The 21,119-nt window shown below is 58.7% G+C and overlaps 2 protein-coding genes across 6 annotated transcripts; one reads left to right on the plus strand and one right to left on the minus strand.

Annotated features, from left to right (window-relative positions):
- Positions 1-61: 61 nt before the first annotated feature.
- Positions 62-15,988, plus strand: GIT1 (GIT ArfGAP 1). 3 transcript variants are annotated; one of them, XM_035303264.3, is made up of 21 exons: positions 62-375; positions 6,287-6,420; positions 6,884-6,996; positions 7,119-7,224; positions 7,763-7,980; positions 8,071-8,165; positions 8,511-8,553; positions 10,568-10,594; positions 10,763-10,811; positions 11,160-11,232; positions 11,796-11,893; positions 12,292-12,403; positions 12,534-12,667; positions 12,842-12,994; positions 13,070-13,300; positions 13,389-13,442; positions 13,605-13,691; positions 13,785-13,858; positions 14,011-14,193; positions 14,325-14,388; positions 14,549-15,988. In XM_035303264.3, the coding sequence occupies exons 1-21, from the start codon at positions 324-326 to the stop codon at positions 14,759-14,761; spliced, it is 2,313 nt and encodes a 770-aa protein (XP_035159155.1). In that variant the 5' UTR covers positions 62-323; the 3' UTR covers positions 14,762-15,988. The 3 variants fall into 3 exon arrangements, with proteins under 3 accessions (XP_035159155.1, XP_035159154.1, XP_035159156.1); XM_035303265.3 differs by having other exon boundaries at positions 300-350; XM_035303263.3 differs by lacking the exon at positions 10,568-10,594.
- A 359-nt stretch (positions 15,989-16,347) lies between these two features.
- TP53I13 (tumor protein p53 inducible protein 13) lies at positions 16,348-21,013 on the minus strand. Of its 3 annotated transcripts, XM_078373931.1 has the most exons (8): positions 20,904-21,013; positions 20,647-20,715; positions 20,374-20,415; positions 18,916-19,013; positions 17,783-17,911; positions 17,444-17,644; positions 16,805-17,360; positions 16,348-16,702 (listed from the first exon to the last, which is right to left on the minus strand). In XM_078373931.1, exons 5-8 carry the CDS (start codon positions 17,828-17,830, stop codon positions 16,590-16,592), a joined length of 918 nt encoding a protein of 305 aa, XP_078230057.1. In that variant the 5' UTR covers positions 17,831-17,911; positions 18,916-19,013; positions 20,374-20,415; positions 20,647-20,715; positions 20,904-21,013; the 3' UTR covers positions 16,348-16,589. The 3 variants fall into 3 exon arrangements, with proteins under 3 accessions (XP_078230057.1, XP_002748268.1, XP_008995404.1); XM_002748222.6 differs by lacking the exon at positions 18,916-19,013; XM_008997156.5 differs by lacking the exons at positions 17,783-17,911; positions 18,916-19,013.
- Between the last annotated feature and the right edge of the window lie 106 nt (positions 21,014-21,119).

Genomic DNA, 21,119 nt, shown 5'->3' on the forward strand with positions numbered 1-21,119 from the left:
GGCCCCTCCCCCGGTGGGCAGGGCCTGCGCCGCTTCCTGCAGGAGCGGCCGGGAGCCGCGCAGGGGGCGGAGAGAGGAGCGGCAAGCGGCGGCGGGGCGGCGCGGGGCGGCGCGGGGCGGAGGACGCCCGAGGGCGAGCGGGCAGGCGGGCACGGCGGGTTCCGGGCCAGCCCCGGGGCGGACGGTTGGCCGGGCGCGCGGAGCCTCGCCGGGGCCACGCCGGAGCCGGGCCGGGCAGCAGGGACCGCCGCCGCCGCCGCCCGGGCCCGCCGCCCGCGCCCCCCACGCTGGCCCAGAGGGCTGCGGCCGCGTCGCCGCTGAGGATGTCCCGGAAGGGGCCGCGAACGGAGGTGTGTGCGGACTGCAGCGCCCCGGGTAAGCGCGGCCGGGCCGGGGGCGGGACCGCACAGCCAGGCCGCCGCCGCCGGGCGGGCGCCGGGGCCAGGCGGGAGCGCCGTGCGGGGCCCGAGGGCGGGGCCGGGCGGGGGGCCTCGGCCTCCAGGCTCGGCCCCCGCCCGGGCCACTGCGGAGCCGCGTCCTAGGCTGGAGAGCCGGCCTGGGGAGGCCCCTGCTCCCTGGCGGCCGTGGACTAGCGAGGAAGGACGTTCCCGGCGCCGCCTCCCACCCCTCGGTCTGAGGGAGGCGGGCAGCTGGCTGCTCCTCCACCTCCATCTCTATATCCAACGGAAGCGCCAGCCTGGGGTGGCAGGAGGGCCGTGGCGGAGGCCGGCAGGGTTTGGGAGGAGGGGGCGAGTGTGGTTTTGTGTCATCTCAGTGCCACCCCCGCGTCTTGCACCTGCTGCTCTCGTGGTCGGCACGCCCGCCGGGGTGGTGGAGGGCAAGGAGCAGAGGGCCGGGCATATGCGCCAGTGGAGCCTGGATACCGTCTCCTCAGGAGCAGATGAGCGGTGGCTACTCCCAGGACTCCCTGCCTCGGGTTCCTAACGCTGGGGCTCCTTGTGGGGCCTGGTGTTCAGGGCCAGTCCAGACCCGGGTGTTTTCCCTGGCGGCATCCCCAGGCCTGCTGGTGACTGGGAACAGCTCGGCTGGACCCTGCTTTTGCTGTTCCCCAGTAAGGCCTGCTTGAGAACGCGAGCTTGGCATTGAGCTATCCTGGGCTCGGCTCCTCCCTGTCCGCTAGCCCAGTCTGGCCAGAAATGGATGGGAGGCAGTGGCAAAAAAGTGCCTAGATTCCCCCATCCTGCTGGCTTCCTGGCCTGCCTCCTGGATGTATTTACATAGTGGTTCCCTTCTCTTTCGTAGCAGAGTTAGGACTGGGCTGGAGTGAAACCCCCCTGGCCTGCTGAGGAAGTTAGGAGTAATGATCCTAGAGGCTGCTCCCTTCTGATGGGGGAGGACAGCCAGTGATGGGGCTCTGCAGCTGGCCTGGGAGGGAAGCTCTAGCCCCATCCATTCTTTCTTTAGAAAAGGAGCTGTCTCCCTGGAGCAGGGAGCAGGTTCCAGAGGTCTGTGGACTCTAGGGAGAGTGGGCATGATTAAGAGTGAGAGTATGGTGTGCTGTTTTGTGGACCCATAACTTTCAGCCACCCCTTGAGCAGGCCCAGGACCCCACAGGTTGAGCCTCACAGATGCTCTGGTGGTTCTGGGGGTGCCAAGCTAGAGTATTTGGGAACTGGGAACCTGGCAGGGCTTGGGGACGAGATACTCGATGGGCATTATGACTGGAGGAGCTATCTGGGAGTGGGGGTCCATACCCCTAAGAAACTGTGACTCCCTTTCCCCAGATGCAGACAGGTCTGGGGATGGCAGGGCTGAGGACACCTTGCCTTATAAATGTCTGTCCCATTGTTCCGCACCTCCATGGTGTGGGCATGGAATGATGGGAGGAGAGGCTTAGCAGATACCCTATCAGAGGAGCCTGGGCTTTAGTGTAGTGTACCTTTGTTCCCAGCTTACTCTGTAACCCCAGCAAGACTTTCATCACTGTGGGGGCCTCAGTTTCCTCAATTCTGAGGCAAAGAAGTTGGAGTAGAAATTGTTTTTGAGGGGCTGCCATCTCTGAACCTGTGGTCTGATTCTGGGGCAGTGAGGTGTAGGGCAACACCAGCAAGGCAGTTACCCCTTTTTTTTTTCCTTTTTTTGAGACAGAGTTTCACTTTTGTTACCCAGTCTGGAGTGCAATGGCGTGATCTCTGCTCACTGCAACCTCCGCCTCCTAGGTTCAAGCGATTCTCCTGCCTCAGCCTCCTGAGTGGCTGGGATTATAGGCATGTGCCACCACGCCCAGCTAATTTTGTATTCTTAGTAGAGACAGGGTTTCTCCATGTTGGTCAGGCTGGTCTCAAACTCCCAACCTCAGGTGATCCACCTGCCTCAGCCTCCCAAAGTGCTGGGATTACAGGCCTGAGCCACCGAGCCCAGTTGGGAGTTGTCCTTGCTACATTGCGTTGAGTAGTTGGCCAAAGCCTCTGGATACCCAGTGAGCTCAGGGAGGAATGGTGAGCGTGTAGTATGTTGGATTGCCCAGCTCCTACCCCCAGGTCCTCATCCGTCAGAGGCATTTGTGCCCCAGATATCTCCTTTCCCCTGATCCCCAATAGAGGTCAGGAAGGTAGTGAGAAGGTGAGGATGGTAGTGGGGGAAGGATGTGGACAAAGTCTTACTCATTATCCCACCTCCCACCCAGCAAGGTGTCTGGCATGTGGCAGGCATTCCGAGTGTTTGGCTGCTTGTCAGGACCCTGGCTGGCTGTTTGGGACTGTCCCACACCTGGACAATTAGGATGCTGGCCCTGGTGAGCAGTGGCACATTTGGTCTGGGTCCTGTAGCATCTCAGGCAGAGAGGCATGAGGGTACCCGGTAGTCTGGAGGCCAGATCCACTGCCAGCCCCCGTGGTGTATGACTCCACCCCAGGGTCACAGGCTTCTCTTATTGCAGGAGCCCTGCAGTTCCAGCCACTTGAGTAGGCTCAGGGGCTTTTGTGCTTGGTTAATTTGGGAGGTCATGGAGGTCAGAGGTGAGATGCAGCCTGTCCCCAGAGAGCCCCTTGCTCCCTCTGCTTCCAGGCCTGGGCGCACGGGACAAGAGTGAGTGTGTTGGGAGGGAGCTGGACATGGTGTGGCTGCTCTGGCAGCTTGCGCCACCTAGTCAGGTACTGTGTGCCCTGGCTGCCTGGGGAGTCCGAGAGGAAGGGGGCGGGGAGCCCTGAAGAATGTGCATCTTCCCCTTTCCTTTGCCTTGGCCCACCTTGCCACAAGGTCTCAGTCAAGGGCCTCTCCTCACCCCTGGGCTTCTATCTCAGCCTTTCCACTTCGGCAGCCCTGGGGACTAGAGTGAAGGCCTCAAAATGCCCGTCCTATAGGCACCTCTGGTGAGCAAGGCTGGGGACATGTCACAGGACGACTTGCAGGCTGATTTGTCTCTTCATAGTGTAGATTGCAGAGTGGGACGAATGTTGGGCTCCTCCTCCTCTGTTATTTAGGTAGAACTTGTGTGTGTCAGTGCCCACACCTGAGTGTTCATCCTGATGGGCTTTTACATGTGTGTATACCTGTGTAACCACCACTCTGATCATGTTATAGAATAGGGGTATCCAATCTTCTCACTTCCCTGGGCCACACTGAAAGAATTGTCTTGAGCCACATGTAAAATACGTTAACACTAATGATAACTGAGGAGCTAAAACAAGCCAAAAAAAAATTAGAAAAAAGTCTCATAATGCTTTAAGAAAGTTTATGAATTTGTGTTGGGCCGCATTCAAAGCTGTCCTGGGCTGCCTGTGGCCTGCAGGCTGGACAAGCTTGTTATAGAACATTTCCATCACTCTAGGGGGCTTCCAAGTCCCTGCTCCCAGTCAGTGCATCCCAGAGGTAACCATCATTCTGACTACCCCAAGGACTACTCTTACCAGCCTTCATGATGTGGGCTTTTCCCTTAGTCTAGTGAAGACCTGGCCCTTAGCTCAGGGAGGGAGGCCTGAGGCTGGCCTGTATATGCAAACCTACTGGCCCTGGAGGCCACTGATGGCTTCAGGTGGTGGCAGGAATTCACTGTAGTAGAGGCCTCCGTGGGGTTGGCACTGGTTAACATGATCCCAGGGTCTCGCCAGCTACCTCTCCGAACATATAGACCCACAGCCTGACGGTGGAGCCAGAAGCCTGGGGGAGGGCTGACAAGTTCCCTTACAGTTCCTGTCCCTTCTGCCCCAGGTTTGGTCCAAGGAACCTCTTGAGTCAAGGATCCCTTCAACTTAAACTATAATCACTGTGTGACTTTCAGAAACACCTGCTGGCCCTTCTGCTTTGGAACTGGCCTGGGTGGAGCCTGGGGGCTCCTGCCTGGGTAGAACCAAGGGTACTTGCACAGAGGGAGAGGGTAGAATGGTTAGGGTGGGTCCCATCTGTGTCATCAAAAACTGAGCTGACACCAGTGTCAGCTGCCCCAACCAGGACAGTGTCCTTTGCCTACCATTCCTACGTCAGGTCTCACCTGGAAGAGAGGGAGAACCCCTCCCCAACGCTGGGGGAGAGTGCCAGGCAATCCATTGGACCACATTCCAGTCCAATATCTAGTCAGCCTTTCCAGGCCTGGCTTCTCCAGTAGGACCACAGATCTCAGGGAAGCCCATTTATGATCCTGCCCTGGGCGGCTCCCCACTTACAGGAAACCCCACCATTTCAGCAAGAGGAATTTGGGCTGCATCATTTCCGGCTTCCTGCCTGGGCTGATGGAGGAGGCTGGCGGCAGCCCCCTGACCCAGTGGTGTTTGGAGTGGGGAGAGGGAGTTCTCCATGCCTGGGGTGCTTCATTGTTTGGGTAAAGCCAGCACAGAAATGCATGTTAGGGCTCCCCCTCTTGGCGAAGAAGGCTGGTTCCTTCCTCCCGAGCTCTGTAGTGAGCCCCTGAGGAAGGTGTTGGTGGTCACCTTGGGCATCTCTCTGTTGCCCTGATTTGAAGGGGTTCCCTAAAAAAGCCTAAACCCAAAGACAAGTCTCTCTCCTTCCTGTTTTCATGCTTTAGTTGGGGGCACTTGCTGTGGGCAGAGCTCAGGTTGGGCCCCTGACTCAGAGTCTCCTCAGTTCTCCTGGGAACTTTGGTGGAAGTCCTTGGAGAGGAAGGGCCTGAGAATTGCCTTCTGGTTGGGAGAGATTCTTATCCCCCCAAACTTGTCCCTCCCCTGGCGGGTACACTTCTGAACACCCTGAGCGCTATAGGGCAAGGCAGAGAGCCTGTCCCCCACCCCCACCCCAGGACAGGGTTTCCTGAGACAGGGCGGGGGCCACTGGGCAGAGCAGAGTGTCCTGGGAGAGAGGCCCCCTGCCCCCACTCTCAGGCGGCACACAATGGCTGCTTTCTCCCCCATGACCTTTCCGCAGCCTGAGTTGTATGCAGCTGTCTCCTCCCATATCCCAAGGGTCCTAGGATGGGTGGCATCTCCTCCTCCCTTGAGAAGGACCCCAGAACTTCCACCCAGTCTTGGCTCTGCTTCTTCTTTCCAAAGTTCACTTTTCCCTAAGGAGTGGAGAACAGGCTATATGGGCAGAGGGAAAGCAGCAAGTGCGGACATGTTATGGTCTCAGGCATCAGAGTGCCACATCCTGGCAATTCCACTCATTAGCCTTGCGACCTTGAACAAGCCGTTTAACCTCTCTGAGCCTTGTTTCCTCATCGCAGAGGTAGCATGTCCTACCCCGCCTGACAGTTGTAAGCAGCATCATACATAATGCACCCAGCTAGTACCCAGTGGATGCCCAGTCAAGCCCAGCTCCTTTGCTCAGTCTGTCCTCCTTAAGAGGGTTCCAGCTTACACTCTCAGTGATGGTGGCAGGAAGCTCCAGCATGAAAGGACCTCACCTGCTGGCAGGTGGGCAGAGTCAGGACCTGTGGATGGGTGCGATCTGTCAGGCATGTTTTGACAGCATCTGGCATGCAGCAGCATCAGGGTTGTGTCCCCTTGGGGATTCCTACCTCCCTACGGGGAAGGGCTGGGGTAGACGCCTTGTTTCCTGGGAAAAGGCTGAGAGAATGGTAGCAGTGGCTGCAGGGCAGGGAGCTGTGCCTGCTGAATGGGTCCTGGGGACTGCATATCCCAGAGGGGTAAGAATGTAGGAAAGGGCATGGCTCTGTCTGCCCCTAGCTGTGAGCCCTTGGGGAGATCCTTCCCTGGTAACCTGACTGTAGTGATGGTCCCAGCTCCTAGGCTGTTGGGGACCAGCTCCTAAGTGAATGTGTGGAGAGTACTAAGCATAGCATGGGCCAGAGCGGGTGCTTAGGAGGTCTGACCCATGGTCTGGCTCCGGCTGACCCTTGCCCTCCCCCTGGCAGACCCTGGCTGGGCATCCATCAGCAGGGGTGTGCTGGTGTGTGACGAGTGCTGCAGTGTGCACCGGAGCCTGGGACGCCACATCTCCATTGTCAAGCACCTTCGCCACAGCGCCTGGCCTCCCACACTGCTGCAGGTACAGGGCTTGGCTGGGTGGTTCTTCCTTCCCACAGACAGAGTGTACTGAGCATGAGGGCGTTTTCCCCCTCACCCACATACACCCCTGTCTGGAATCTGCAGCTTCCAAGGGGCAGCACCCCTTGGGGAAGAGCCTAATCACGACCCTTTTCTCCCATCTGCTCATTTCATGCAGAAGGGCAGCGCTCACCCCTGCTCTGCCACTTACCAACATGGTCATGTAGCATTGAGCAAGTCGCATCACCTCTCTGAGCCTTGGCACACTCACCGTGCAACCTGAAGCACTACATTGGATCTGTCTTTGGGCAGCTGGACTAGAGGGAGGTGTGATGGTGCAAGCACACAGTAGGCCCCCTTGGTACTGTTTCCAGCTACGCCAGTCGCAGCAGGTGCTCAGGAGGTGTTTCCCCAGTGCCCAGCATGCAATAGGCACTCTCTCACTTGGCATCTCTTCCCCGCAGATGGTGCACACACTTGCCAGCAACGGGGCCAACTCCATCTGGGAGCACTCCCTGCTGGACCCCGCACAAGTGCAGAGCGGCCGGCGTAAAGCCAATCCCCAAGACAAAGTCCAGTGAGTGGGGCTGGAGGGGTGGTGGGCAGAGACTGTGCAGTCTGGGACAGAACCTTGAGAGGTGGCAAGGTGACCACCCTCTCCCACTGTGCTCCCCATTCCTCCTGTGTGCCCCATTGCAGCCCCATCAAGTCAGAGTTCATCAGGGCCAAGTACCAGATGCTGGCGTTTGTGCACAAGCTTCCCTGCCGGGATGATGATGGGGTCACTGCCAAAGACCTCAGCAAGGTTTGAGGGGCCCTACAACAGATGGGTGGCCTCCTCTTCTCCCCACCCACGACTCCCTGAAGGCTTCTCCTTTGTCCCCACTGAGCCCTGGGCCCCAAAGGCAGGATAACAGTAAGCAGGATGGAGAGAACAGATTGCTAGGTCAAGCCCCGTGCAGCTGAGGCTCGTCAAGCTCCCAAGTGGACACACAAGGCTAGAAGCCCACAGCTGCCACTCAGAAGCTGGGAAAACCTGGGGTAGTTGCTTAGCCTCTCACAGCCTCAGTTTTCTCATCTGTAAAATAAGAAAGAAATAACAGCATCTACTTCATAAACAGTATCTAAGCAGAGTACCCAGCACACGTAGTTGGTGACTGATGGCAGCTCTTATTAATTGGCATTAACCCCTAGTGGGAAGCCTCCGTCCTCATGACACAGCCTGGTTTGGGCAGTCCTTGGAGCTGGTAGGCGTCCAGGGCAGCCGGGGCTGGGTGCAGCTTTTGAGTGGGGAGGTGCACCTCGTGCACATGCATATTCATTGCACACTCTGCTCCTCTTAGCAACTGCACTCGAGCGTGCGGACAGGCAACCTGGAGACATGTCTGCGCCTGCTATCCCTGGGTGCCCAGGCCAACTTCTTCCACCCAGAGAAGGGCACCACACCTCTGCACGTGGCTGCCAAGGCAGGGCAGACACTGCAGGCTGAGCTGCTTGTAGTATATGGGGCTGACCCTGGCTCCCCTGACGTTAATGGCCGCACACCCATTGACTATGCCAGGTGAGGGTCGGCTAAAGGGTGCCGTGTGGGTGGGTGTGGGTGTGGGTGAGGGCTGCTGCTGCAGGACTGAGCCATACCCCCTTCCCACAGGCAGGCGGGGCACCATGAGCTGGCGGAAAGGCTGGTTGAGTGCCAGTACGAGCTCACTGACCGGTTGGCCTTCTACCTCTGTGGACGCAAGCCGGGTGAGCAGAGCTTGGGGTGGCCCTGGCTGGGCTAGGCAGGTGGGACCTGGACACACCCTGCAGCAGGTGCCATGGTGACAGAGCAGCTGGGGAGCAATGTTGCTAGGCAACTGGCTCCCGTGAAATTGCTGCAGGCTCTGGGCCGAAGCAGTGCTGGGGCTAGGGAGTGGGGGTGGGCATCCTGCATCCTCACGCCAGCTCCCAGCACTCCTGGGGATGGCCTGCCCTCCCCACTTTCTCCTGACACTTCTGGGTGCCAGCCCTGCTCATGGCAGTGAGGTGGGCTCCCAGTTGCTGAGGCCACCCAGCACTAGTGAGTGACTTGGCAATTTTATTTTTGTTCAGATCACAAGAATGGGCATTACATCATCCCACAGATGGCTGACAGGTGAGTGCCCACCTGATGCCCCTTTCCACATGGCCATGTTGGATGCCATGTGGGCACCTGACCCCCAGAGCTTCCCGCCCAGTCTTCAGGGGCCTGGGATCCTGCTCCCTCCCCACCCCCAGAGACTGGAGGCACAGCTTAGTCATCACTCCCTAATGCTGGGCCCCAAAGGAGGTAAAAAATGTCAGCTCTGTACATGGCCAGCACAGCCTGAGCCCCATGACTGTCAAGTACATGAAGGGCGTGGGTGTAAGAAGCTACCTCTGGCTGGGAGGATGGGTCACTGGGTTCTGTCCCAGTAGCACTAACTCTAGTCTTTAGACAAGCCTCTGCTCTTAAATGAAAAGATAGGGGTCTCCAGGGATGTGACTAACTTTGAAACTGCTAGCCAAGCCTCTGTAGCATGCTCAGAAATTGGGCAGGTGCCCTGGGGCTGGTCAAATGAGGTATTTCTGCCTCTGAGAGGCCCCAAGTGCCCAGGCAGTGCCCCAACCCCTGCCACTCACCTAGCACATAAGATGGATGCTAGTGCCACCTGGTGGCCACCTCTGATGGCCACAACCTCATGCCAGGCTGTGCCTGCTGGCCTGGATCTGGAGAGAGGAGGTGCTCTCTTCCCCAGAGGCCTGCATAGGCAGATGGGCATTGCCAGGCCTGGGCAACTCAGATCCTAAACCCAGACCTCCTCAAGACCCTACGGCTCCTACTTCTATGGTCTGATTCTACCTGGGCTGTGTGTGCATGAGTGCGTGTGTATGGTGAATAGACCCCAATATGGGCTCCATTCAACAGCACATTAACTGAGCACCTTCCTAGAGCCAGCTACTGCTCTTGGGACTGGGAGCACAGAGGCACCTGAGACACAATCCCTGCCCTTCAGAAGCTCACAGCCTAGCCAGGGAGGCAGCCTAGGAGGTGATTCTAATCCCCATGGGGGAGTGCAGCAAGAGAGGCAGAGGAATGGAGGGTAGAAATGCTGCATGGGAACTGAGGCAGCTCCCAGGGCTGGAGCACAGCACGGGAGGCCGGGAACCCCACAAGCAAGACTGGAATAGAGACAGGGAGAAGAATGAGCAGCTCTGAGAGCATTGCCAGGACCTGTGATCATCCCGGGTGGAGAGAGTTCCAGGTTTGGAAGCGTGAAGTAGGCCCTGCTGCTTACTGGCTGTGTGACTTGCAGGCTGCTTGCCTTCTCTGAGCCTTGGTTACCTCTTCTGGAAATGGAGATGGCAGTGTCTGTTTTTCAGGGAGAAGAGAATTAAATAACATATGCGAAATTTAGCTTTTGTTTAAGAGTTGGGGTCTCACCCTGTAGCCCAGGTTGGAGTGCAGTGGCTTGTTCATAGCCCACCGCAGCTTCAAGTGCCTCACCTCAAGCAATCCCCCTCCATAGCCTCTTGAGTAGCTGGGACTAAGGCATATGCCACTATGCTAATTTTTAAATTGCTTTTTTATCTCTGTGTTACCCAGGCTGGTCCTGGCCTCAAGCAAAACTCCCAGCTTGGCCTCCCAAAGTGCTAGGATTACAGGTGTGAGCCACTGTGCCCGGCCCGAGGGTATTCTAATGAAGTTGGTCGGGATGTGCCATATGCACCTGTTATTACTGCAGTGCTTGAAGGCAAGGGGTAGTGCAGCCAGGTGTGTCCAAAAAATCACCCTGGCTGTGGGTGCAACAGGATTGTAGAGGCAAGACTAGAAGGAGGGAGATTAAGAAACTTGCAAAGCCCAGGCAAGAAGTGCTTGTGGAACCGGGGAGTTTCACTAGGACTGTAGGGTGAGGGAGGCTTCAGGTGGCTGACACTGGTGCTGGATGAACAGGTCACTGAGAGGCAGAGCAAGACCGAGGAGGAGGGGTGGGGGACACAGTGAGACAAGCTCATCTTTGTCCCTTCTGGGCTGGGTGTGCATAGAGGTGGGTCTGGGCCTGACATGAAAAGGTATGTATGCTGCCCTGCTCCTGGGTAACTGCTGCCTCTGTCCTGTTCTTCCCTCTGCTGCCTTCCTCTGGACTTAGATCTCGACAAAAGTGCATGTCTCAGAGGTATATGGCGCCTGCCAGGGCAGCAGGCCTAGAGGTTGGGTAGGGCGGGAAGGCGTTTGGTGTGCAGCATCTGGGGTGCCGTCTCCCTGGGATCCCTGCATGTTGGGGTGGTTGCTGGCACGCGTCTGGCCACCTCTCAGGTCTCCCCCCGTCTCCCTCCGCCCGCAGCCTGGACCTATCCGAATTGGCCAAAGCTGCTAAGAAGAAGCTGCAGGCAGTAAGTCTGCTCTGGCAGTGCCCTGACACTCGGAGCTGGCCCTTCTCTAATCCCTGACCCCCTGCTCTTGCTTCCCCTTCCTCTGACTCGATGCCCTTTTCCAAGTCTTGGACTTGTCCCCTCACTGGCTTCAGCAGTCCCTTCTCCCTGACCTCCCGGTGAGTGGATGGGCTGGCCTCTTCTCTCCCACGTTGCAGCTTGGAACACGACCCCTGCCCACTTGCCAGTTCTGAGACTGTAGGGCTGGGTGGCACAGGGAAGGCCACCTCCCCCGAGGCTCACCACATCCTGGGGAGCTGGCCTTGGGGCCGATGCATCTGACAAAATCTGGGCCCTTTCTTCCTCTAGCTCAGCAACCGGCTTTTTGAGGAACTTGCCATGGACGTGTATGATGAGGTGGATCGAAGAGAAAATGATGCAGGTGAGTCGGGGAGTATCTGGTGTGGAGGACCCGAGCAGCCAGGGCATGGGTCTCTGGTCCTTTACTGGGCGAAGAAGGGGTGCCTGGGGTTGGGCTGCTCAGAGGCCTGCAGATGAGCCCCTGCTGGCTGTGAGCCTGCCTGGGCAGCTCCCAGGCTGGGTGGAGTGCTGGAGGGGAGGCGGCTAGCTTGCTCCTCCCCCAGCCTCAGACTGGGGCTCCTCTCGCTCTGGCAGCCTCCCACTTTGGCTGTCTCCCTGTGGGAGGGCTGTCTCCCTGTATTGCTCCGCCCCTCCGCATCCCTCCTTCGTGGCCACAGCCAGATTTCAGCCCAAACTCTAGGTCTGGCTGGGTGGGACCGGCCTTGTTCCGTTTGTCCGTCCCCAGCAAGCCACACCCAGGCTTGCCCTGGCTCAGCCTAGCTCTGCGTGCCTAAGACCACCCTTGCTCTGAACACCCCAGTGCTCAGTGGGCGTGGGGGCAGCTAGGCCAGGCTCAGTGCTTCCCTACCCACACCGTGGGGGCCTGGCCACCATGGCTGATCTGCTCCTTTCCCTCCCCCCTAGTGTGGCTGGCTACCCAAAACCACAGCACTCTGGTGACCGAGCGCAGTGCTGTGCCCTTCCTGCCTGTTAACCCGGAATATTCAGCCACTCGGAATCAGGTGAGGGGGCTGGGTTGGGGGCCTAGGGTGGTCTCCTTCATCCCCGTGGTCCCTCCTCATCTGGCAGTGGGCTAGGGCCTAAGCCAGCTCTCCAACATTTGCTAAGGCCTCCCTCAGGGCCCAGCTGGCACTGGGATTTGGGAAGGGGCAGGAGACTATTCTTTTGAGCACCTGGTGAGCAGCTCCAGCAGGCGTTCCGGCCTCTGCCCAGGCACCCTCCTCTGTCATACCCGGCCCCAGGTGGCCTAGGCTGTTGACTGGCCAGGTAAAGCTGGGCTGGGGTGCTTTAGCTGGGGTTAAATTAGATGGCAGGGCCATGCCTTGCTTCTTGGTCCCTACCCCCATCCATCAGTCATAAGGAGTCCCCTGAGGCCAGCCTGGCCCTTTCTGCCTTGCAGGGGCGACAGAAGCTGGCCCGCTTTAATGCCCGAGAGTTTGCCACTTTGATCATCGACATTCTCAGTGAGGCCAAGCGGAGACAGCAGGGCAAGAGCCTGAGCAGCCCCACAGGTGGGGGGGGTGTTGTGGGCAGCGGGTGGGGCTCCAGGGGCCTCTCCTGCATGGCTCTCCCTGCCGGGGGTGGCCTGAAAGACAGGTCGTGTGCTGGAGTGAGGCCTAAGTGACAGCCCTGTGTCCTCAGACAACCTTGAGCTGTCTATGCGGAGCCAGAGTGACCTCGATGACCAGCACGACTACGACAGCGTGGCCTCTGACGAGGACACAGACCAGGAGCCCCTGCGCAGCACCGGCGCCACTCGAAGCAACCGCGCCCGGGTCCGAGGGCTGCCCTCCCCAGCTCTCCTGCCCGCTCCACCAAGGCCCAGCTCTGTCCTCTTGTAGCCCAGGGGCCTGGGGGACAGGCGGGCTGCTCATAACCTTAATAACTGCCCCCTGCGGGTGTTGGCTCCCCTGCCTCCAGCTCTGATCAGCTTAGGTCTCTCTCTGCAGAGCATGGACTCCTCGGACCTGTCTGATGGGGCTGTGACACTGCAGGAGTACCTGGAGCTGAAGAAGGCCCTGGCTACCTCGGAGGCAAAGGTGCAGCAGCTCATGAAGGTCAATAGTAGCCTGAGCGATGAGCTCCGGAGGTTGCAGCGAGAGGTGAGGGTGCAGCCTCAGTGGGAGGGAGGGGGAGCCCCAGGACTCCAGGGGGTTGACAGCACTTTGCACCCACAGATCCACAAGCTGCAGGCGGAGAATCTGCAGCTCCGGCAAACTCCAGGGCCGGTGCCCACACCCCCACTCCCCAGTGAACGGGCAGAACACACACCCATGGCGCCAGGCGGGAGCTCACATCGCAGGGACCGCCAGGCCTTCTCCATGTACGAACCAGGCTCCGCCCTGAAGCCCTTCGGGGGCCCACCTGGGGACGAGCTCACTACGCGGCTGCAGCCTTTCCACAGCACCGTGAGTCACCTGTGGGTCTCACAGCGTGGGGAAATGGGTAGGGCTGCCACAGGGTCCACCGTGACTCTCACTGTGCTAACATCCCCAGGAGCTAGAGGACGACGCGATCTATTCAGTGCACGTCCCTGCTGGCCTTTACCGGGTAAGCAAGGCCTGGGGAAAGCAGGTCCATCTTAGCCAGTAGGTTCTGAGCCCCAGGGGGTGCTGGGCTCTGTGCTGAATGTGGGGCCTAAGATGATTAGACTTCCGGCAAGCGGGTGCTATGGGGCACTCTGACTCCATCCAGCATTGCCCTGGGTTTCAGATCCGGAAGGGGGTGTCTGCCTCGGCTGTGCCCTTCACTCCCTCCTCTCCACTGCTATCCTGCTCCCAGGAAGGAAGCCGCCACACGGTAACATTTCCATGCCCAGTGCTCAAAGGGTGGCTGGGGGCCATGTGGTTCCAGGAACACATGTACTCACCGCCCCTTACCTCCACCCTCCAGAGCAAGCTTTCCCGCCACGGCAGTGGAGCTGACAGTGACTATGAGAACACGCAAAGTGGGGACCCGCTGCTTGGGTGAGGCTCCTTGGGTCTCCAGCCCAACCTGCTCACATGCTGAGGCAGGGAGGTTGGGAGGGCCCCCAGCGTGTCTGTGAGGACCTAGGCAGTTGGCTCCAAGGCTGGAACATTTCTTGATCTCTCTCTCTTGTTCTGGACCTGGGCCTTAGACTGGAAGGGAAGAGGTTTCTAGAGCTGGGCAAAGAGGAAGACTTCCACCCAGAGTTGGAAAGCCTGGATGGAGACCTAGATCCTGGGCTTCCCAGCACAGAGGATGTCATCTTGAAGACTGAGCAGGTCACCAAGAACATTCAGGAACTGTTGCGGGCAGCCCAAGAGTTCAAGCATGACAGGTACAGGGTTGGGGGTGTGGTTCCTGTTGGCTTCTGGGGTGTTGTAGAGGGCACGAGGGGCCCTATGTTCTGGTGTCCCTGGGAACCTCCCTCGAGAGCCCCCTAATTTATACCCTCCCTTCTCCCCGAAGCTTTGTGCCCTGCTCAGAGAAGATCCATTTGGCTGTGACCGAGATGGCCTCCCTCTTCCCAAAGGTACAGGGGCCAAAGAAAGGACCAGGAGTGGGGAGCCTCGGGCTGGGGCAAATGTGGAGAATCCCATCTGACTGCTACCTGGGAGACTCAGACAAACTGGGCCCTGATCGCAGCTGGTGGCTTAAAGTCTAAGGTCCAGCCTCACTCCCCCACCCTCCAGAGGCCAGCCTTGGAGCCAGTGCGGAGCTCACTGCGCCTGCTCAACGCCAGCGCCTACCGGCTGCAGAGTGAATGCCGGAAGACAGTGCCCCCAGAGCCTGGCGCCCCAGTGGACTTCCAGCTGCTGACTCAGCAGGTGATACAGTGCGCCTACGACATCGCCAAGGCTGCCAAGCAGCTGGTCACCATCACCACCCGAGAGAAGAAGCAGTGACCTCTCTCCCCACACCCTCACCTGCACCCTAGGACCTCACTGGCCACAGGAGCTGGGCCACTCCAGACCTGAACCTCCACCCCAACAGAGCCACTGGCACAAGTGCCCTTAGTGCTGCCACTCTCACTGGCAGTCAGGCGCCCTGGTGCCCACCCCTGTTGAGCCCCTAAGGATGAGGAGGTGGGGTGGCAGCAGCTTCTGTCCCCCACATTCCATGCACCTCTCCCCTGTATATAGCATCTCCCACCTCCTAGTGAGCAGGGGCCTGCAAGGCATCACTCCCAGTCCCTGGCCCTCTAGGGCACCCTCAGCAAAGGGGCGGGTGGGGACACTCCAAGTGGGGCAGCTCTCCCCACACACGCCCCACCCCCATGAGCCAGTTCAGCCCTACTGGGGGCTGAGCGGGGGCATCCCCTCCTTTGTACATAGTCTCTATGGATGTCCCTGCCCTGTAGCCACCAGCCCCTTGCTGCTCTCCCTTTAATGCCAAACGGCCCCTGCCTAGGGCAAAGGCCCCAACCTGTGTGCTGGGGTTCCCAGCAGCAAACACTGGAAAGTCTTTTTTTTCCCTTTCTTCTTTCCCACCCCTTAATTTTAACTTTGTGGTAACTGAGTATCCCTGCGTGCCTGCGTGTGAGTGTGCGGGCGGCAGTGCCGTTCCGGAGGCCTGGTCCATCTGGAGTTTTGAGGGGTGATGGGACCAGAGCAGTGGGACCAGCATGGGGGTCAGCTTCTCTTCCCCACCTGGAGCCAGGGCTACCCAGGTAACCAGCTGTGGTCCTGCCCGCTGCCTCCCTGATCCCTCCCCACTGTTGCCTCTTCTCTATGAACTTAAATTGAAAACCACTTCCCTCCATCTCCTCCCACTCCTGTGTGGAGGGGGAACCTGTGCTGGCCAGGGCAGAGGACTGAGCACCTGAGCCTGGGGCTGGCTCCCCGGGGTCCCTGACTCAGCTGGTGGCTATGGAGCTGAGTCCCCTCCCTGTAACCTTTGCGAGGCCAGCACCCACCATCACTATCTGCACCTGCTGTGGTCCCACCCTCTGGAGGCCTGGGAACCTGGTCGCAGCCTGGGAAGGCTGGAGAGGCAGACGGTGGCACCCACCAGCTCCCTCCCCATCCAGCCTCTTCCCTGGGGGCCAGGCCCTACCCGTGTGGTGATGGGTGGGCTGACTGTCAAGACATGTGTCATGTACATTTGTATCAAAAATAAATTAGTGACCATGAGCTATTTCTGATGCCTAGAGAGAGAATAGGGGCTGGAGGGAGGTGGCAGACATGAAAGGAAGGGTGGCTGCAAGAGCCTAAGTCTCCCCACCCAAGGGAAGCCCCTGTGCGGGGAACGTCTGTCTAGCGTAAGAGGAGTTTGGGAATAACAAGGTTAGCATGTATGATGATAACGAGCCACCCTCTCACGAGCACACTCCTAAAGCCCCGTGTCTAGGGGCTGGTTGGCCAGTGGCGGTGGGCTGGCGGTGCCCAGTCTGACTGGTAAACCCCTGCCCTAAACACCACCTCCACTGCCTAGGACAAGGGTCCGGATGGGAGTGACTCTGTTCAGCATATGCACCAGCTAAACTCCAGACTCTACTAAAAATAATTTAATTAGAAACGGAGTTTTGGCAAGGGAGGCAGAAGTGACTCCTTTTCTCTCCGCCGCGGCTCACTGCAACCAACGCGAGAAACGCAGAGGAAAGCCTCCGCGGTGCTCGGCCGGGGCCGCACCGTCGCCACCAGGGGGCGCGCCGCGCCCGTCCACGTGGCAGAGGTCGCAGCCTGGCAGCGCGGGGAGGAGTCGCACGCTGCTACAGTGGCAGGACCCAGGCCGTCACTCCGAGCTCTCACCTTCCGGGCCGCTGTCCGGCGTGGGCGGAAGGAGGGGTCTCCGGCGGGAGCGCTTGACCCGTCGCGAGGGCAGCAGCAGCCTCCGCTTCAGCACAGCTGTGGGCCGGGCGCTGAGCAGTCAAGGGCGGAAGGGCAGAGAAGCCATGGGGGGCGACGCAAGATGGGGCGGGGGCCTCGGGTGGGGAGGGAACTCCTCACCAGCCACTGTGTCCTGGCTGTCCGCTGTGGGCCCCCAGTAGATGCTCTCCCCGCGTCGGAAGTTTCGGTGCAGCCGTGTGCAGAGCGTGGCCAGGGTGAGCAGCACCAGCAGGAAGGTCAGGGCCATGGCGGCCCAGGCGGCCTCCTCCGTGCGTGGGGTGGGGCCCCGAGCTGCCCGTGGAGGCACTGCCGCGTGGGGGGCCGGGAAAGCCTGACTTGAACAGACACAGCCCCCTGGGCTGCCTTGCCCGCTGGGCACCTGAACTTCTGTCCTGGAGCTGGCATTGCCTCCAGGTGCCTCAGGCAGCAGGGAGGCAGTGGGAGCAGATGGGGTATTACTCTCCCTACCACGGATTCCCAGCATGGGCTGCTTGGTCTTCAAGCTCCCTAGGGAAGCAGAGGGAAACCTCAGGGCTGAGCGAGTTGGCTGGGGAACAAGGGCAGCCCGAAGCCTCCGCCTCTTGGCACCACTGGGAGAGGGCTGCCTGGGCCCTTGAGATGTCACCTCTGTGCCAGGGGGCCGCCAGCTCCGCAGAGTGAAGGCCAGAGCCAGGGCCTAAGGAGAGGGGAGACAGCAATCACCCTGCTGCCCTCCTCAGAGAACCTGAGACCAACAAGCCTGCGCCCAGCACCTCTCACCTGCACACACCCTCTCCGGCACAGCCTCCCTCTACCCGGGGTTGGCATACAGGGAGGGGGCCCCAAAAGGCTGTCATGGTAGATCCATGCCGTCTTCTTCCTCTGCTTCCTCCTCCACTTCCTCATCAGCCAGTGGGTAGCCCAGGCTGGCTCTACCCAGGCCATCTCCAGTGCCAGCCCCCACGCAGTCAGCACCAGAGGCTATGAGAGGAGGTAACTGTTAAGAGCTATGAGGAAGGTGGGGACAAGCAAGAGGAGCCCCTTGAATTTTCCCTTCCCTGCACACAGGGCCATAGCCTTCTGCCAGGGACAGGCAAGCAACTTTCATCAGCCATATACCCGATCCTGCGTGAGGCTGGAATCAGGGGCGAGGGAGGGGTTCGCCATACAAGCGTAGGCCAGGAAGGCAAGCTGGAGCTTCAGCCAGGGGTGGGCACAGGGGTGGTAGAGGAAGGTGACATCCTCAGCCTGGAGGAAAAGCACAGAGACATCAAAGCAGGCCCAGGGCCCTCCCAGAGAATCTCAACTTCTCCCATCCAGGGGGACAGTTTAAAGGGACTCCCAGGATGGCCAGATGGCTCAGAAAAGGACAAAAGGCCCAGAAAAAGACAAAGGGCCCTAGGTACTGGCATGTACCCGCTCTTGCCTCTGAGTGTTCCTTTCACCCTTCCTCTCCATTAAGTGCCACCCTTCAAAGCTCACAGCATGCCTGGGTAACCCTGCCAGACTCAGACCATACTAGCCATATTTCCCCAAAGCTGTAAGAATGGCTCTACAGGTCCACAATCCAAGCCATAAGCATCCCCCAAATGAAGAACATTGAACCAATCTATACAGTCAATCTCCCAAAAGCATCCAAACACAGGGCAGACAGGCAGCAGGTACATAATCTCAGGATGGAAACACTCCATCAATCATTCATTATTCCTTTTTCTTTTTTTTGAGATAGAGTCACCAGTCTAGAGTGTAGTGGCACCATCTCAACTCACTGCAACCTCCAAACTGGGTTCAAGCAACTCTCCTGCCTCAGCCTCCCAAGTAGCTGGGACTACAGGCTCGTGCCACCACACCCAGCTAATTTTTGTATTTTTAGTAGAGACAGGGTTTCACCATGTTGGCCAGGATGGTCTCGATCTCTTGACCTCATGATCCACCCGGCCTCCCAAAGTGCTGGGATTATAGGTGTGAGCCACCACGCCTGGACTTATTATTCTCTGATTGAGTTGACTTGATGCTCAGTGCTGTGCTAGATGCTGTGGGAGATGCCAAATAATTCGTGGACTCTGCTTGCAGGGAATGTATAAGAAACTCAGGGAAGGCCAGGCGAGGTGGCTCACGCCTATAATTCCAGCACTTTGGGAGGCCGAGGCGGGTGGATCATGAGGTCAAGAGATGGAGACCAGCCTGGTCAACAAGGTGAAACCCTGTCTCTACTAAAAATACAAAAATTAACTGGGCATGGTGGTGCTCACCTGTAGTCTCAGCTACTCAGGAGGCTGAGGCAGGAGAATTGCTTGAACCCAGGAGGCGGAGGTTGCAGTGAGCCAAGATCACACCATTGCACTCCAGTCTGGGTAACAACAGTGAAATTCCGTCTCAAAAAAAAAAAAGAAACTCAGGGAAACAACTAATGCAAATGAAAGAGCAAACTAACAAACTTAGTGATTAGTTGTTAAATTATCATAGATTCAGAGGAGGGGAGGAGGGGAGGAATAAAGGCTGATGCCATCAGATAAGGTCTTGGGAGGAGCTGAGGCCTGGAAGACAGCTGGAGGCGGATGGCAGGAGGGGAGGGAGCTGTACACTTGAGTCAGGATAGCCCAGGTGTGGAGAATAAACAGGAGCAAAGGGACTGTGGTGGGGGTGAGGCTGGCACTCATTTATGTGGCAAGCAGACTGACACAACTGGAGAAGAACCAAGGATTTGGAGAGATCAGACAAAGCTTACTTAAGTAAGGCCTGAAAAGCCAGGCTGGAGAGTATGGCCACGATAAGGTGGGAAATAAGGAGCCATTGACGGTTTCTGAACAGAGGAATGACTTCATGAAAGGGCTGTTTGAGGAAAGGAATTTGGTAGGCGGTGGGAGGCAACATCTCTTGGCCTGGAGCTATTACAGAGAATTTTTTTTTTAAATTAGGTATTTCAAGCCAGGCATGGTGGTTCATGAAATCCCAGCACTTTGAGAGGCTGAAGCAGGCAGATCACCTGAGGTCAGGAGTTCGAGACCAGCCTGGACAACATGGTGAAACCCCGTCTCTACTAAAAATACAAATATTTAGCTGGGTGTGGCAGCACGAGCCTGTAGTCCCAGCTACTGGGGAGGCTGAGGCAGGAGAATTGCTTGAATCTGGAAGGCAGAGGTTGCAGTGAGGCCCACTGCACTACAGCCTGGGCAACAGAGAAGACTCCATCTCAAATACTACTACTAGTACTACTAATAAAAGGTATTTCAAAGGAAAAATCAGAAGGGCTGCGATGAAGATGGAAGACGGAAGCCGCCGTGGAAGCCGAGCCCGCAGTGTGGAGCCTGGGACCACAGGCACACTCCTTCCACACACACCCTTCCTCGCCGCTCACACGCAAGGACAGAATACCCTCTCCTACAGACAACTGGGGCCCACAAAGGAGACTTCCCGCTGTCCCCCCACGTAGCTGGAGCCTGGGCTTCTTCCAGCTACTCTCAGAGCTCCACTCACAGCCAGCTACCCAACAGCATCCTGATACAGTATTACAGGTGACAGGCCTATGGCTCACGGTCCTTGGCCATCTGTACTGGGGCTGATCTGTCCTGGGCTTGGGGTGGGGCTGAGAACTAAAACCCTTGCCTCAGCCTTCGGGAAGTGGTAAGGAATGGTAAGGAATTGGGGGCCTTCTAGGAGCTCCAGTCTCCAGGGGTGGACACCAAGGGTGGGCCCCTGCTTGTACTCACCTTCCCTGGGCTCACTCGTGTGGAGGTCACTCTTGGTGACACCTATACGTGGGGAAAGAACAGAGCTTAGGGCAGTTGGGGGACTCTGTGTGTGTGTCATGGGGAGGGGACAGCAGGCCCCAAGCGCCAGGCTGGGATGGAGAGTTGGCTACTGAGGACGGGAGGAACCGGCAGAGGTCCCCAAAGACTGACTGTGGAGGGTGCGGCGAGAACGGAGCGGGACTGGGTTAGCTTTTCACATCCCTCTCTCCCTGGGCCCTCCAGTGCTCCTACCTGCGGGGGAAGAGGCCACAGGCCCTCGGAACAATGGGCTCCCACCTCCTCCGCCGGTCTGGCCACCACCTGTGGGTCCAAAGCGCAGAGCTGGGGCGCTGGACTCGGCGAGGCCCTGCCCTCTCCTTCCAGGCACAGCCCGCCAGCGGAAGAACTCCGCGTCCCCCTCGGCGCGCCACTCCTTCCAGGACGAACTTTCGGCAAAGCGCTTTGAGCTCCCGGGCCGAGGCCTTCTCAGGAGGAGCTGATCACCTTACCTCGCTGGGACCCAGAAGCCTCGCTAGAGCGGCCAGAAAAAGCAGCTGGGGTGAAGGCAGAGGAGGCGCCATCCCAGACGGCTCCTGGCCGGGTCGTTAGCTCAGCCAGCGAGGGAGCGCGCGCGTCCCGCCCCTCCAGCCCCAGCGCCCCGGCGCCGCCCGCGCGCCCGCCTGCCCTGAGCTCGCGCCCGCCCCTCCCCAGAAAGCGGGCCCCCG

This window comes from Callithrix jacchus, chromosome 5, assembly GCF_049354715.1.
Source record: "Callithrix jacchus isolate 240 chromosome 5, calJac240_pri, whole genome shotgun sequence".
NCBI lineage: Eukaryota > Metazoa > Chordata > Mammalia > Primates > Cebidae > Callithrix > Callithrix jacchus.

What these genes read in the sequence shown, in the direction of transcription:
- GIT1 (XM_035303264.3), top strand. Translation starts at nt 324, where the DNA reads ATGTCCCGGAAGGGGCCGCGAACGGAGGTGTGTGCGGACTGCAGCGCC. An exon ending in ATCCCACAGATGGCTGACAG is followed by an intron (nt 8,554 to 10,567) that starts GTGAGTGCCCAC and finishes CTCTGGACTTAG; the next exon opens with ATCTCGACAAAAGTGCATGT. An exon ending in TCCGGAGGTTGCAGCGAGAG is followed by an intron (nt 12,995 to 13,069) that starts GTGAGGGTGCAG and finishes TTGCACCCACAG; the next exon opens with ATCCACAAGCTGCAGGCGGA.
- TP53I13 (XM_002748222.6), bottom strand. Translation starts at nt 20,975, where the DNA reads ATGGCGCCTCCTCTGCCTTCACCCCAGCTGCTTTTTCTGGCCGCTCTA. An exon ending in CACGAGTGAGCCCAGGGAAG is followed by an intron (nt 17,912 to 20,373) that starts GTGAGTACAAGC and finishes CTTTTCCTCCAG; the next exon opens with GCTGAGGATGTCACCTTCCT. An exon ending in GCCGGAGAGGGTGTGTGCAG is followed by an intron (nt 17,361 to 17,443) that starts GTGAGAGGTGCT and finishes CCCTCTCCTTAG; the next exon opens with GCCCTGGCTCTGGCCTTCAC.